General features: G+C 35.3%; 1 protein-coding gene across 1 annotated transcript; it reads right to left on the reverse strand.

Moving 5' to 3' along the window:
• Positions 1–2,194: 2,194 nt before the first annotated feature.
• LOC131648626 (uncharacterized) lies at positions 2,195–2,575 on the reverse strand. The gene has a single exon (XM_058918367.1). The coding sequence runs from the start codon at positions 2,573–2,575 to the stop codon at positions 2,195–2,197; it is 381 nt and encodes a 126-aa protein (XP_058774350.1).
• Positions 2,576–14,806: the final 12,231 nt, after the last annotated feature.

Genomic DNA, 14,806 nt, shown 5'->3' on the forward strand with positions numbered 1-14,806 from the left:
CTAGGGAGCCTTCCGACTTCAGGTGTCTTCGGGAGGCCGTGAAGTGTCTGGAGAAAATTTTTCCAAGCACTTTCCATGATGTGATGGATTCATCGGGCAAACTCTTGTACAATGTCATGGCACCTTTGCGTAGAGTGGTCGGGAATAACCGACACTTGATTGCGCCCGACACCCCTCTATAATCCAGGAGGGCGTCGATGTTTTCGATGTGCTCGTTTGGGTCGGTGGTCCCGTCATATGTGCCTAGTGGCGGGGGCTTTTCAAGACCGCCCGGTAGGGGTGCCTCCAAGATTGCATGGGACAGAGGGCTTCGGCGCTCCTCCTCTTTGTCGCTGGCGGAAGGAGTGGAGGACCGGCTGCGACTTCGCCTATGTCGCTTACGGTTGTCGCCGTGCTCCGCAGGAGGTGACTTGGACCTTATTTTTGGTCGAGGAGAGTGTGAGCAGTGTCGGGAGCGGTGATCGCTTGACCCTTTCTTGGAAATGGGGTCCGTGTTTTCCTTGGGGGAGGGTGAACGAGGGCGTTTCTTGGGGACCATGTCGCGCTGGGAGCGTGTTTTGTGGCTGGGGGGAGTCTTTGAACGACGTTTTCGCTCAAATGCCTCCATCCTGTCGTTCTGCTACTGGATAAGGGTGTTTGTCTGCGCAAGGGCAGCCAGAACGGCGGTCATATTTTGGTCCTGGGGAGTTGGGACCTTGGAAGAGAAAGGGTTCTCCAGAACCTTTTCGTGGCTCTCTTTGCCGCTGGTGTCTTCGAGGTGATGGAGGATATCGTGTCAGAAATCTTTCGGGGAAGGAGACGCTGTGACGTCGTCCCAAGGGACGGTGTTTCTTGGTGGAGGAATGACGACAGAGATATCGTTCTTGTTGAGTATTGTAGCGTCCAGAGAAGAGGAGTCTTCGTTATTGCCAGCCATGGAAGGTGATTGAGTTAGAGCTTTGGTTTCTGGATTCTTGCAGGGAGCAAGAACGGATCAAGAAGTGAAAGAAGAGAAACGGGGGAGCTGAGAGTTCCCACAGACGGCGCCACTGATCTTACCGAGCAAATCAGATGGCCAGCAACAATGATGGCTTGAAATCCGGAACGGTTGAGGGAAAAAAGGGTTGTACCTGCAAGGCACTCCGATGCCAAAGTAAGTGTATGATCAATAAGGTACAACAAAGTGAGAGATTTTGGGGGTAAGAAAAGATTACCTTGCCCTCTGGGGTCAGAGGGCTATTTATAGAGTTATCCCATGCGGAATAGGCTCCACTTTACAAGGCGCTAGTCTAGGCGATACGCGAGCTGGCTGCTACCGAGCACGAGGCTCCATCATGCTCAGTTACGTCTAGTGTTTTCCCAGAGCGGACCGGGGGAGGTTGTCGCGTGCGCTTCCAGGATGCCTTGGGCCGAAGGCTGGATTGGCCCAATTGAGGTGATTGGGCCAGTCCAGAATACTATGCGATCTAAATAAAAGCTTGACCCTTCCTAGTCAACGACAAAGCCAATTTAGAAAAATCTTTAATAAAATTCCGTTAATAACCTGCTAAACCAAGAAAACTTCTAATCTCAGAAACATATTTCAGAGCTTCCCATTGAGACACAACCTCAATCTAGGCGGATCAACGGAAATACCACCACTCAAAATCACATGACCAAGGAAACTCACTTTCTTCAATCAAAACTCACACTCGTACAACTACTTCTCTTTCAACACAGATAACATAACCCTCAAATGCTTAGCATGATTATCCTCACTCTCGCAATAGATCAAAATATCATCAATGAAAACAACCACAAAACGATCCAAATAATCATGAAAAATCATGTTCATATATTCCATAAATACACCAGGTACATTGGTCACACCAAACGGCATCACATAATACTGATAGTGACCATACCTCGTCCTAAAAGCAGTCTTTTGAATATCCCCAAACTTCACACGAATCTGATGATACCCAGACCTCAAATCTATCTTACCGAACTCGCTTGCACCAACCAACTAATCCATCAAATCATTAATTCTCGGAAGTAGATAGTTATTCTTGATAGTTACCTTGTTCAGTTGTCTATAATCAACACACAACTTCATATAACTTTCCTTCTTCTTAACCAACAAAATAGGTGCACCCCACGGTGACAAACTCGGACGAATAAACCTCTTCACAAGAAAATTCTCAACTTGAATTTTCAACTCTTTCAACTCAGAAGCTCACATGTGATAGAAAGCCATTGATATCGGACTAGTTCTAGGAACTAAGTCGATCGTAAACTCCATCTCACGTTCTGGCGGCAAATCAATTACATCTTCAGGAAATTCCTCGGGAATATCACGGACAATAGGTAAATCACCCATCGCTCGCTTCTCCCAAACATCCAATGTTTCCATCAAAGCCAACAACACAACATCATCCTGCACAGACTCATTCACTTGTTTGGCAAACAAAAACAAATTCTTCTCAACACCAGAATAAAGAAAGATAATCGTCTTATCAAAACAGTTAATATAAACATGATTGTACTCTAACCAGTTCATACCAAGAATAACATCAATTTGATCTAACGGGAGACACCCTAAATCAATCCCAAACATGTGTATCAATAATCATACTTCCATGCATATCAAACAACTCAAGATTAAATCTCCTAAAACAATCCAAATAAATGAAAGAATGCGTTACACCAGTATCAATAATAGAAATCAAAGGTGTACCATTAATAAAGCACGTACCTCAGATTAGTCTATCCTTAAAAGCAGTCTCAGAACCAGATAGTGCAAACACTTTCCCCTTAGATTTCTCCTTATTTTTCTTGTCACACTTGGGTACTAATATGCCATTGCTCACCACAGTTATAGCAAGTCACATTCGAACAAACTCTACAATCATTAGCTTTGTGACCCATCCTACTGTTTATGGTGATTTCCGGTAAACAACCGCTAGTCCTCCAAACTATAAAATATACTTTGGTTACTCGCAGGATCGACTAGATTGATCCTAGGACATAGTCAAACAAATGTCTTTCGATATGATTTGATTCGTGTTTGTATGTTCTGACTTCGAGAAAACTTATTTGTGATATGATCATGTGAACATTCGTTTAAAAACAATACTGGTTATACAAGTTAATGTAACTTTCGACAAAGAAACATAAATAAAAGCATGTAAATTGCAGAAAAGTAAAGTGCTTCGAAATGAAACGTTAGACGAAATGAAAGAAGTACACGAATGTAAACAACAGAAAGTAAATGAATGCGGAAATAATGAAAAGATACTTGAATAAAGGAAAATACAAATGTATTTAAATTGATGTTAGTGTCATACGTACATTTCTCAGCGAACTCGTTCTCTAAACACTTGATACTTGAGTGATTTGTGAGTGATTTGTACAAAATGAACACACGGAATCCTAACATTAAGACCCTTATTTATACTAGTTTTGACCCTAACGGTCCTACGCTAATCTAATGCCACGTTGCCGACAAGAATCCCTGGGATGCCATCTGTCTTTGTGCAGTTACACAAACTACTTCGAAATTCAAATCATCCCGCCTGAATCCCCTTTCGACGCGTGGCAACGTGACCAGAATCGAGAATGCCACGAAGATACGTTCAGCCTCAGTACTTTACGTATTTCGCAAAAAATGTTTAAGTCTTTTAAAGATATTCCTCCTCGAATTAGCTCCAAGTCTAACCATCTCTATTCCAACTCAAACAACATTCTCGAAAACATGGCCATCAGTAGCCATTTTTAATCTCAGAAATGGTCATCAATAACCATCTTCCTTCGAATTCTAACTCTTCAAAGAATATTCTTCTTAAACGAAATCTTCGGCCAACACCTACCATACTTGAAACACTTCATATCATCTGTTGTGCACTCAGAACCACGATGTCCTTCGACACCACACTTGAAGCACTTAATCTAAGTAGTAGCTCTTTCTTCACTTGGCTTCCTGTCATAACTAGCTTTCTGTTTCCCTTGATCATAATATGGCTTCCCTTAGAATTGACCTTTCCCTTTCCAATCATTCAAACTCTTATAGTAGGCAGCACTCTCCCTAGTATCCTCATCATAGATCCTACTCTTGTTAACCAACTCATAAAATCTGGAAATTTGTTAATAACCAATAGCCTTCTTGATATCAGTTCTCAAACCAGTCAAAAACTTAAGACACTTTGAGGTCTCAGCATTCACAGTGTTGTAATAAGGACAATACTTAATCAACTCCTAAAATCGTGCAACATACTCTGCTACGGTTCCATTACCTTGCTTCAGCTCAAGAAATTCCACCTCTTTCTTTCCTTAGTCATCTTATGGAAAATAGTTCTCCAAAAATACATCACAGAAAAGAGCCCAACTAACCTCGATACCATCTTCACCAAACCTATGAACAATATTACCCCACCAATTTTCATTTTCCTTCTCAAGCATATGGGTACCAAACTGCTCCTTCTGCGCATCGTATAATTCATGACTCAAAATATCTTCTCAATCGCTTTCAGTTATGCTTGCGCCTTGTTAGGTTCATGCTCTCCCTCAAAGATTGGAGGATTGTTCCTCTGGAACTATCCCAAAGCACGAAACTCACTCTCTTCACCATTCCGATTACCAGCATTCACATGTAAAGGTTGCCCAATAGCACCAACCAACAATGTCAACACCTTGACAACAGCATCATAATTCTTTCATGCAACCATCGTCTTGAAATTCCAAACAACCAACAGACAAACAATATCGATTGTGTCAGATACACAAATCAAATACAAAAAGGAATAAATGTATTAGTAACCTAGTCAACTAGTCGACCATACTTTAATACCGCTAATGCAGCACCCCTTATAACCCCAAGGAAATACTATAATTATGTAGAAAGATCAGAATAAGATTATCAAACATATAAAAAAGGGCGTCACATTTATTTTCAAAAACAACAAAACATATACCTGGTCATAGTCATAACACTTATTTAAACTTCATGTTTCATATGCATATCATAGCGGAATAATTCTTTTCTCAATTAATACAAATCATTTCATCTTATAAAATGAACCATGTATCAAGGCTTAGGCACTAAATCCAGATTATCAAATAATCTCAAAATACAATACTAAATAAAAGAGAGTATCACAAGTATCTCTCAAAACAACATTATGAGTTCAAATAACCCCCATGTTACATGACTAGATCATGACTCACTACATAAGGTGAAGATAAGTAAAAGCTAACTCCTCCGACTAATCCTCGTGAAAAGCACTACTATCTTGAGTACCCGAGCAATGTCGTACAAAACATAATTTCAACAGAAGGTTGAGAATTCATATCATCATGAAAATATTTAATAATAAGTAATGCATAACAAACAATCACCAACCGAATTTATTACACTTCACATATTCATGTATTCAATATTTTCCAATGCATTTCATATATTCACATACACAACATTCCTCCACAATTCAAGATACCAAATATAATCAACCACAATAACACAATGTAATAATTAAATTAATGTTCACATATTTCATATGAAAACATAACCTTCACATTGACTCATGTGACTCAAATACAACTCAATGCAGTATGCATGTGGTACCAATCGTGAACACCAGGTTCACCTCACTCCAGATCTGCACTAGGATTAGAGCCACCAATATGAACATATAGTTCACCATTCCAGATCCCCACCATAAGACCAAAACCACCAAAATCCGGAGTATAATCTCCCCATGAATGCATGTGCAAATACCAACAAACATACGCAATTAAGATTATCCATTCAATTTTAATCGTACAAGCATATCACAATAATCCATTACATATGAATTATCCCACCATTTGCACAGACATACATGTATCATGTTACTATCACCAACAATGCATTCGCAAAGCATTAACCATCTTAACACATCACAAATAATATATAGCATACAAAGGCAAACAATGTTATTCACATCCAATACCCATTCTCAAACCAAACAACACAATTACAAGTCATTTACCTAATCACCTTATTATTAAATCATTTATTTCCAACAAAACCATTTTTATTGAATATAATATGGAATTATCTTCCTAGCACTTCGAACGGGGACTCAAACGCAGTTACGATTCAAAATATATGAATTGTTACAGTTTCAAAGAAAATGCAAACACTGACATCAAGCACTGGCATCACGAAACCTCATTACAAACCAAATGTATTTAATTCCAGAATATGAAACCATTTTTACCAGAATGTCCATTGTATTAGGTTTCTTCAAGTTCGAACAGTGAGTCAAACGGACACCCGAAATTTAAGTTATGAATGTTTGAAGTTTTACAAAAATCCTGCATTTTTCCTATGAGCAGTGTTGAAGCAAGTACAACGGCAAGCAACAAAAGTTTTGGAAATATTTATCCAGGAAGTATCGTGTCCACAGAGATGGTGGAATGCCATTCAACAGTTTATATGGTTTCGAGCTTGGGTTTGAATGAAAAAAAAGTTAAAAGATATAGACAGGAAAATTAACACATTCTTAGAAGAGAAATAACTTATCAGGCATGGAAATATACTCACTCGTCACAAACTTAAACTTATCGATCAGTTGCGCTCAACCCACGATACTCGTCATTACCATCACGTGTCTCTCACATCAGCGTCCATCTCTGGAGCACCTACGAGATAACTCACAACCAAGGTTATCTCTAACATAAAGCTGTGAGAACATCCGTATTCTCGCGCCGGCGATCTCTCGCGCGCCGCTCAAACACAAAAGCATTAAGATTCGACACACAAGTGATTTTCAGCTCTAAATCTATCTCTAGAGTTTAGAAACTAACAGAAATCTATCCCTAATCAGAATTTGTGAAGTTTATCTCTAAAGCAACAAAAATCCCAAACATAAATGCAAAAAGATTAAGGAAGATAACAATAATGATTCGTTAAGCAAGTTTTATACAACGCCATGAGTGATAAATATACATAAGACTTGAGTAAATATAAAAAAAACCAACACAAAAGAAATACATAAAGAAGAGAAGAGAAGAGATAAACCAAACATCTCGCAGTTTGTCAGCTCCTATTGATGAGAAATCCACCTCCGATCATCCAAGTGCATGACCCAGTGTTGTTTTCTAAGCTAATCCTAATCTAAGAATGAAGGTGATGAATTTGGGACCAAATAATCTCCAAACCCATAACCCTAAAATGTTACAAATGAAAGAATATAAAGAGAAATTTATGCAGGCTCACTCAGCGAGCTGCACTTATTACACAAAATATCTAGTACAGTAAAAGCAACCTCGCTTAGCAAGCTTAGGAAAACTGTCTGTTTTGAGTTTATGGAAGCGCGCTGGGAGTCCGCTTAGCGAACTTCTGCAGAATTTCCATTTTATTACTCCAAAATTGCGTAATCGAAGTTGTACCTTCGACACTTTATTCCTCAAGGCTCCGAAATGCATAAATACCTATAAAACAAAGGAAAACTATCAAACGGTACACAAAATGAATGAAAACTCAAGTATACTAATATATACACAAAAGTTGGGATTTCATTACAAAATCCAAAAGAATAGAATTGATAAGTGCCACAAATATATACTCAAAATAATGATATTTTGGCACTTATCAAGCAGCTCTCGGGTTCCCACTCAAATCCCCTCAAAATCTCATCTAAACATCATTATAGTACAAATTAAATACATAGCAACTTATATCTAACATGTATCAACAATTATGAGCCTTAAAATATAATTTCTAACACAAAAGTTTTGAATCCAAATCCAAACCCTAACATTTCAAATCTAGCAATTTCAAGAACAAAATCCTTATTTTTATACTTCTACCCATCACCCATCATTATATAAATCCATGATTCAAGGAATGCCCCCCTTACCTTAGATGAAGACACTTATAGAGTTCTTCCTTCTCTCCTCCTATTTTCTCCACTTTCTCCTCTTCTCTTCTCTTCTCTTCTCTTCTCTTCTCTTCTCTTGTTTCTTCACTTCTCTTCTTTCTAATTCTATATCTCTCTTGTTTTGCATAATCCTTACTAACTTAAATCCACTAATGGGATTAGTAATACATACTCCCACTTTACTTACATATTCTCATCATTAGGCCCAACTAGTTATTTCTTTTCTCACACACACAAACCCAAATAATATATAATAGATATACATATATTCCATTTAATGAATTAATCACATAAAAATCCAATTAAATCACATATTCACCAAAACTCAAATAGTTAATTATTCAACACATCAAATAATAATTATCATAGCAATTAAATAATAAAATAATTATTACAAAAAATCGGGGTGTTACAGAAGGTACTTCAAATGGACCACATACATCAGAATGCACAAGCCATTGCTTGTTTCCAGTTAGGTGATTTGAGCATCCAGTGTCCATATACCACCAGTCTACCAAGTTTTCACTTTCATTATCAGATGTCATCAATAGCACATGTTCATCCTCTAAATCTCCTATGGCTATATTGGCTTTTTCACACTTATTTTATTTATTTGACCAACAATCAGAGGTAATGGCCAAATTTGTCATAGTTGTAGCACTGAACTTTTCTTATCAAACTTCTCCTTCCCTTCTAAACATTCTTCTGTTTCTTCTCTTCAGAAAAAGAAGGTTCTAACTTATGAACATTGTTTTTTTGTTCTCTAGCCATGCTTGCTTCTCTTCAGAGTCTGTTTAGACTTCCTTTCAGTCAGACGAAACTCTTGTGCCTTAAAGTCCGAAGTTTATTCAATTCTTATGGTGCTAGTGTCTTTAAAATGTTCTATGGTTATACAACTATGTAATCAAATTGAAGAGTGAGGGATCTGGGTACCTTCTTAATGATAATTTATTCAGAGAGAGTTTATTCACAAGCCTTCATTTCATTTGTGATCAGAGTCACTCTAGAGATGTAGCCTGGTACCTTATCATCGTTCTTCATGTTTAGATTCTCATATTGTTTGCATAGGAATTGCAATTTCACTTTCTTCACTGATGTGCCACCACCATAGCACTGCATCAATGTATCCCATGCAGCTTTCGTAGTCGTCGTATTGACAATCTTATCAAACACCTTCGTATCCACACACTAATGAATATAGAACATTTCCTTTTGATCATTCTTTCTCATATCATGTTGCACATTTCTTTGCGCTTATGTTGCATTTTTTGTAACCGGTGTATAACCATCATTGACGAGATCAAGAACATCTTTAGCTCCAAACTACACATGCATCTCAATCAACCACTGATTTCAATTCTTTCCGTTTAATATTGGAAGCTTTGTGTTCAAGCTACCGTTTCGCCATTCATCTTCGTTCTTATGCAAATCACTCAAATCTCATAAACTCAAATCTCATTGTGAGTTATTGACAAGTTTGAAGAAGATCAAGAAATAAGAATATCGACTTATGATTTAGTCGTATTCAGTATTACCCGTGATATTAAATTGTACTAAACAACAATGTAATCAATTGATTTTAGTAGAAACCAACAAAATTCTTATTAATATTCACCAAAGATTGGATTAGATGACACACGAAGACAAAATATATTGAATCAATATAAATCTCAGGGTACAATCTTCTATCTTTCTCTTTTTACCTTTAGTTCTCGAATTTTGTATGATATAGATTTTATCGCTTTGCTATATTGCATGATTTATGCTTTAAGTTTTTGTTAGTAGAAATTTGTTTGTAAAATTTAAGTTTAGTTAGAATTAGTCTCCACTCTATCTATGTGTTGAATATATTCTAAAAACTGTAATCTAGAATGTCTCAATTCATTCAATTTGAATCAATATAGATTAAAGTCAAGTTACTTATATCTAATTCATTCAATTGTATAAAGAAAATTGCTTAAAAAAAAGAAGAAAAAAAATCTTTTAAGAAATAAGGAAAAGTCGTCTTTTATTTTATTGGACCCATTACTATTAATCAAAAGTCACACCACACAGCTGCCCTAGCTAAAAAACCTAAGAAAATATTAATTGAAAAAAGAAAATTGCAACCAGAAAAGAAAAATAGTAATAAAACATGAAAAAAAAAAAAGTCATTTATTTATTATTATTATTAATTTTCTTCAAGAAAAAGTCTTTTATTTTACTTGACTCGTTATTGATCACACACTTTCATCGTTAAGAAAACACAAGCAATATCACACTACATATACCCCAATTATGCACTTAGACTTTACACAAATTAATTATCATACAAACCATTTACTTGAAGAATCACATTTTCTTCAAACAACATGAGTTATGGTGCAATCAAACTTTTTGTGATATTGGGGCTGTTGGCTACTTTATGCATAACAGAACAACAGGCAATTAAGTTAGACGAGGCTGTCTATACTAATTATTTTCTTTTAATTGAGAGAAGGTTGTCTATATTTTTAATTTTATTGGATTCTTGCGTGCGGTATGGAATTCGATTTTTTTATTAGTGATTATTGTTTTCTGTGATTGGTTACTCATATATATATATATATATATATATATATATATATATATATATATATATATATATATATATATATATATATATATATATATATATATATAAAATAAGCCTATATAGTATTCTCTACGTGAAAGAAAGAGATTATATTACTTATACTTGATTAAGAACCGGTCACCGGTGTATATTGATAATAATTGGTATGATGATAAGTAGATAATCATCAAAGAGTTGTTGTGAAAGATACTAAGTGATGATGTCGACTATTTGATATCGTGAATGGATATGGAACATACAAATTTGATCATGAAAAGTTTTTTCATGTACAAAGTGAATATTCATTTCAATATACTTAGTGTGTTGATGTAAATGGTATCAAAAATTAGGAAAGGTAGGATTTGTAATCATGACCTCTCGCTCATACCTCCTTAAACCCATGACAATTCATTTATTCAAATAAAATGGGATAAAAAAAATCATATGATGGTAAAAGGCCTGGACAAAATTGAGGTATGACAGAATGCATAACTATTTATAGCGTGCCTCCTGACAATTTTAATCATGTAATTCTTGCAAGCAATCATTAGTGATTGTGTATAACTAAAATCAAGTTAAAATTATTTCAAAAGTGGTGTTCCAATCGATTGGCTAGAGGCTTCAATCAATTGGATGATCAGATTTTCCTATATATTGAGCGATTATCATCAATAGAAGGATCTAATTGCCTTAGTAACTACATTAAATTTGGATTTAATTTGAAAATATGTGTGCCAAACTTCTCCAACCTGCTTCTAGGTGCCAATCGACTGGGCTTACGTCAGTCAATCTTCTTGATGCTTTTTGTGCATTGTGTTGGATTTTCTTTTGGCTATTACTTTTCTGCCCCTGTTCAGCTTTATTTGCACTCCTTTCTATAAAAAGACTTAGAAATTCATATTGGGTTAGTAAAATAATTTTATTTGATGCGCAAAATCAAATCCAATATTTTAAAGGATAAATCATAATTTTTCGATCATTCTTAAAAATAGTGCCTCAAATATCAAGAGCTCTTGATAAATCTTCCCTTTTTAATGGGAACACCAACACATCGTGGTGTGTCCTTCTTTGCAAATCATTGGACGTGAGATTTGGTTAAAAACAATGAGATAGATATGTCCATTACAAACACATCTACTTATCCTACTATGACATTAGCTCATCAATGATGTTAAGAACATCCTCTATAAAAAATCTTACTTTAATCATTGTTGTTGACTTTACACCATCATTGACCTTTCTTGGATCTATTACTTTAACCCGCGGTATACTCGGGAGTATACTTTTTATTTTGCACAACTTCATTTAATATACACTAAACCTTCAAGCTGCAAAACATCCTTATAAAACATACTAAGGTTTCACCTTTATTACCCAAATTTTCTTGGGTCAAGGTGCGTTAGTTCTTCTAGAATATATAAGTTTATTCTTGTTCTTGCAACAAATACTGTTGGGTAACCTTAGGGGTGTGCATGGTTGGTTATTTTCAAAAACCAAAACATAACCATTTTAAAATCATTTAAATAGTTTGGATTTATAACCATGACCACATTTTAATCAAAACTGGTTATAAATTTAGTTATGATTATATAACCGATTTAAAAAAAAAAATCCAGTTTTGAAAATTATTTTTTTCGAAACTTTGTTTTTTCCAAAAAAAATAATTTATTTTGAGAATTAAAATATTTGGATTTGGATAATAATCGGATTATAACCGAATCCAAAATAATTTAACCGGTTAATAATCATTTAATTACATCCTGATTATACGAATAGACAACCAAACCATTAATAGCTAAACTGGTTAATAACCATTCAATTATATTCGGATATTTAAAAGTGATTTAGATTTGATTATGGATTTGGGCATCATAACCGAATATTTTGCACACCCCTAGGTAACCTCCCTGAAGCTTGTCAAGGAAGGTCGCAAATGAAAAGAAGTTATGTAGTTTGTACGACTTATGTTTAGTGTCTGTCCTTTTCCATTTTCTTTGTTGACCCTTATATAGTTTTTCGTCCCCTCCCTCTACAACCTTCATCAATGAACCATCATTAGTTGTCCCTACGTATGTTTTAAAAACGTAAAGTTACGTCCACCGCCTCAATAACGAGCCCTAATTAAACGTTGTAACGGTTCAAACATTGATTTTGTAACCTCTGGGAGGACCTTGTGCTTCATCTTAACCGTTACAATAAGCTATTAACCTGGTTGTCGGTCAATAGCAACGCTTGTTCCATGTGTTGTCAACACGGTCCTCTGATTACCAAGGGATCATTATGGTGAGGTTGATGCCAAGAGCATCCCCCTCAGAGAAGACAATGTTGAACTCTGCCATTCCTATGGTGTTTCCAGAAAAGCCGGGGGAAATGATGTTCTTCATGAACACCTGTTTCACGTATCTTCTTTGGGCGGCTCTAGAAAGACCACTCACAGAGATACCTCTAACAATAGTGTTGACCTTGTGATATAGGATTCTGTTAGTCATCCCAAAAAAAAAGGGATGATAGGGTTGGAGTGAAAGATATGGCCTATGTTAGTTTTGCCGAGGCCCCATGGTGGGCGTCATTGTATTAGTCAAAAAGTACATGCTTTATAGGTATATAACACGTTTAGGCAGGGGTGGCCCTGAGCACGGGCTCGCGGGGCGGGAGCCCAGGGCCCCATAATTTTAGGGGCACCAAAATTTTTTTTACCCCTATATATATTAAAAGAGAATTCTCTATTACAAAAATACTTACTAAAAATATTTTTTTAAAAAAATACTGGTTAACAAAATTATAGGGCCACCACTTAATAAAATATTGTAATTTGTCATAAATAAAACATAGAGTAGAATAAAATCAATTAATATATCCAGAATTTTAGCAACTAAGGAGTTTAATTGAGACATTAAAATTAAAACAATGATATAGAAAATATTTTATATTATTGATCTCAAAATTGAGAGTGAAGCATTACTTCAACTAATTAAACAAGATAATGATCCCTAAAATAAGAGTGAAGTCGAATCTTTAAAATCTGATGAAATTGGAAACTTTGAATTTTTAGTAGCTATGATTATTTGGTTTGAATTATTAACTGTTGTTAATGAAATTAGAAGAAGTTTGCAAAAAAAAGACATGTGTATTGATGTGGCTATAGAACTGGTAAAATGTTTGATCAAGTATTTGAAAAAATATAGAGAATCTGGATTTGTAAATGTTAAGGCTAGTGCTGAAAAGATTGAGAATGAAATAGAGATTGAATGTGTGTTTATTCAAAAACGTCAAATTAGTAGAAAACAACACTATGATGAAAATTAATCTCAAACCACACAACTGAATCTTGAGTCTACTAAAGAGTCTTTTCGAAATAATTATTTCTTATATATTGTAGATCAAACAATTGGTTCACTTGATAGAAGATTTGAGCAGCATAGCACATATGCAAATATTTTTGGGATTCTTGTTTAGTATAGAAAGGCCTAGATCATTATTTGATAGGAACTCAAAAGCATGTTGTAAACATCTTGAAACTTGTTTAAAACATGACGATTCTCTTGATCTTGATGGTGAAATTTTATTTGAGGAATTGAAATTTATTAGAGAAGTTTTAACAGTTGAATCAAAATCAAGCTATATGATGTTGAGTTCTTTAAAGACTTTTAATTGTTTTCCTAATGCACATATAGATTATAGAGTAATATTGACTATTTCTATCGGTGTTGCATCTGCTGAAAAAAATTTACTAAATTAAAATTATTAACATCTTATTTGAGGTCAACTATGTCACAAGATAGATTAAATAGTCTTGCGTTGATTTCAATTAAAAATAATTTTTTGAAGAACCTTGATTATGAACAAATTATTAACGATTTTGCAACAAAAAATGCTAAGACGATGATATTTAAATAATTTTAAAGGTTTGGTCAATTTTTTTATAGGAAAAAAGACAAGATCAAGAAGAAGAAGAAGAAGAAGAAGAGTATGTCTCTTTATAGTGGTTTATATTTTGATGTAGTATAAACATTGATTCAAAGATCTATATTTCTATTATTTTTGCACAATATCAAATGAAAATGTGTTTTTTATCCAATTATTTTTTTATCCTTATGTATTTATTGTTAAAAAATTATAGGGGAACCACTCTTTTGATTCGCCCAAGGCACCTAAATTCAAAGGACCGGCCCTGCGTTTAGGTAATGAGAATTTACTCATGGCGGCGAGAAGCCTTGTGCGGTGTGTTTTTAGGCTGTTTAAGAAACTAGTTCACGTGAGGTGAGAGGCCTGTTAGTGGTCGGCACTAGTAGGTTGCAGGCGGGCGGCAAGGTTGATAGTATGTTAGGGGTAC

The sequence above is a fragment of the Vicia villosa genome, linkage group LG2 (genome assembly GCF_029867415.1).
Source record: "Vicia villosa cultivar HV-30 ecotype Madison, WI linkage group LG2, Vvil1.0, whole genome shotgun sequence".
In the NCBI taxonomy this organism is placed as follows: domain Eukaryota; kingdom Viridiplantae; phylum Streptophyta; class Magnoliopsida; order Fabales; family Fabaceae; genus Vicia; species Vicia villosa.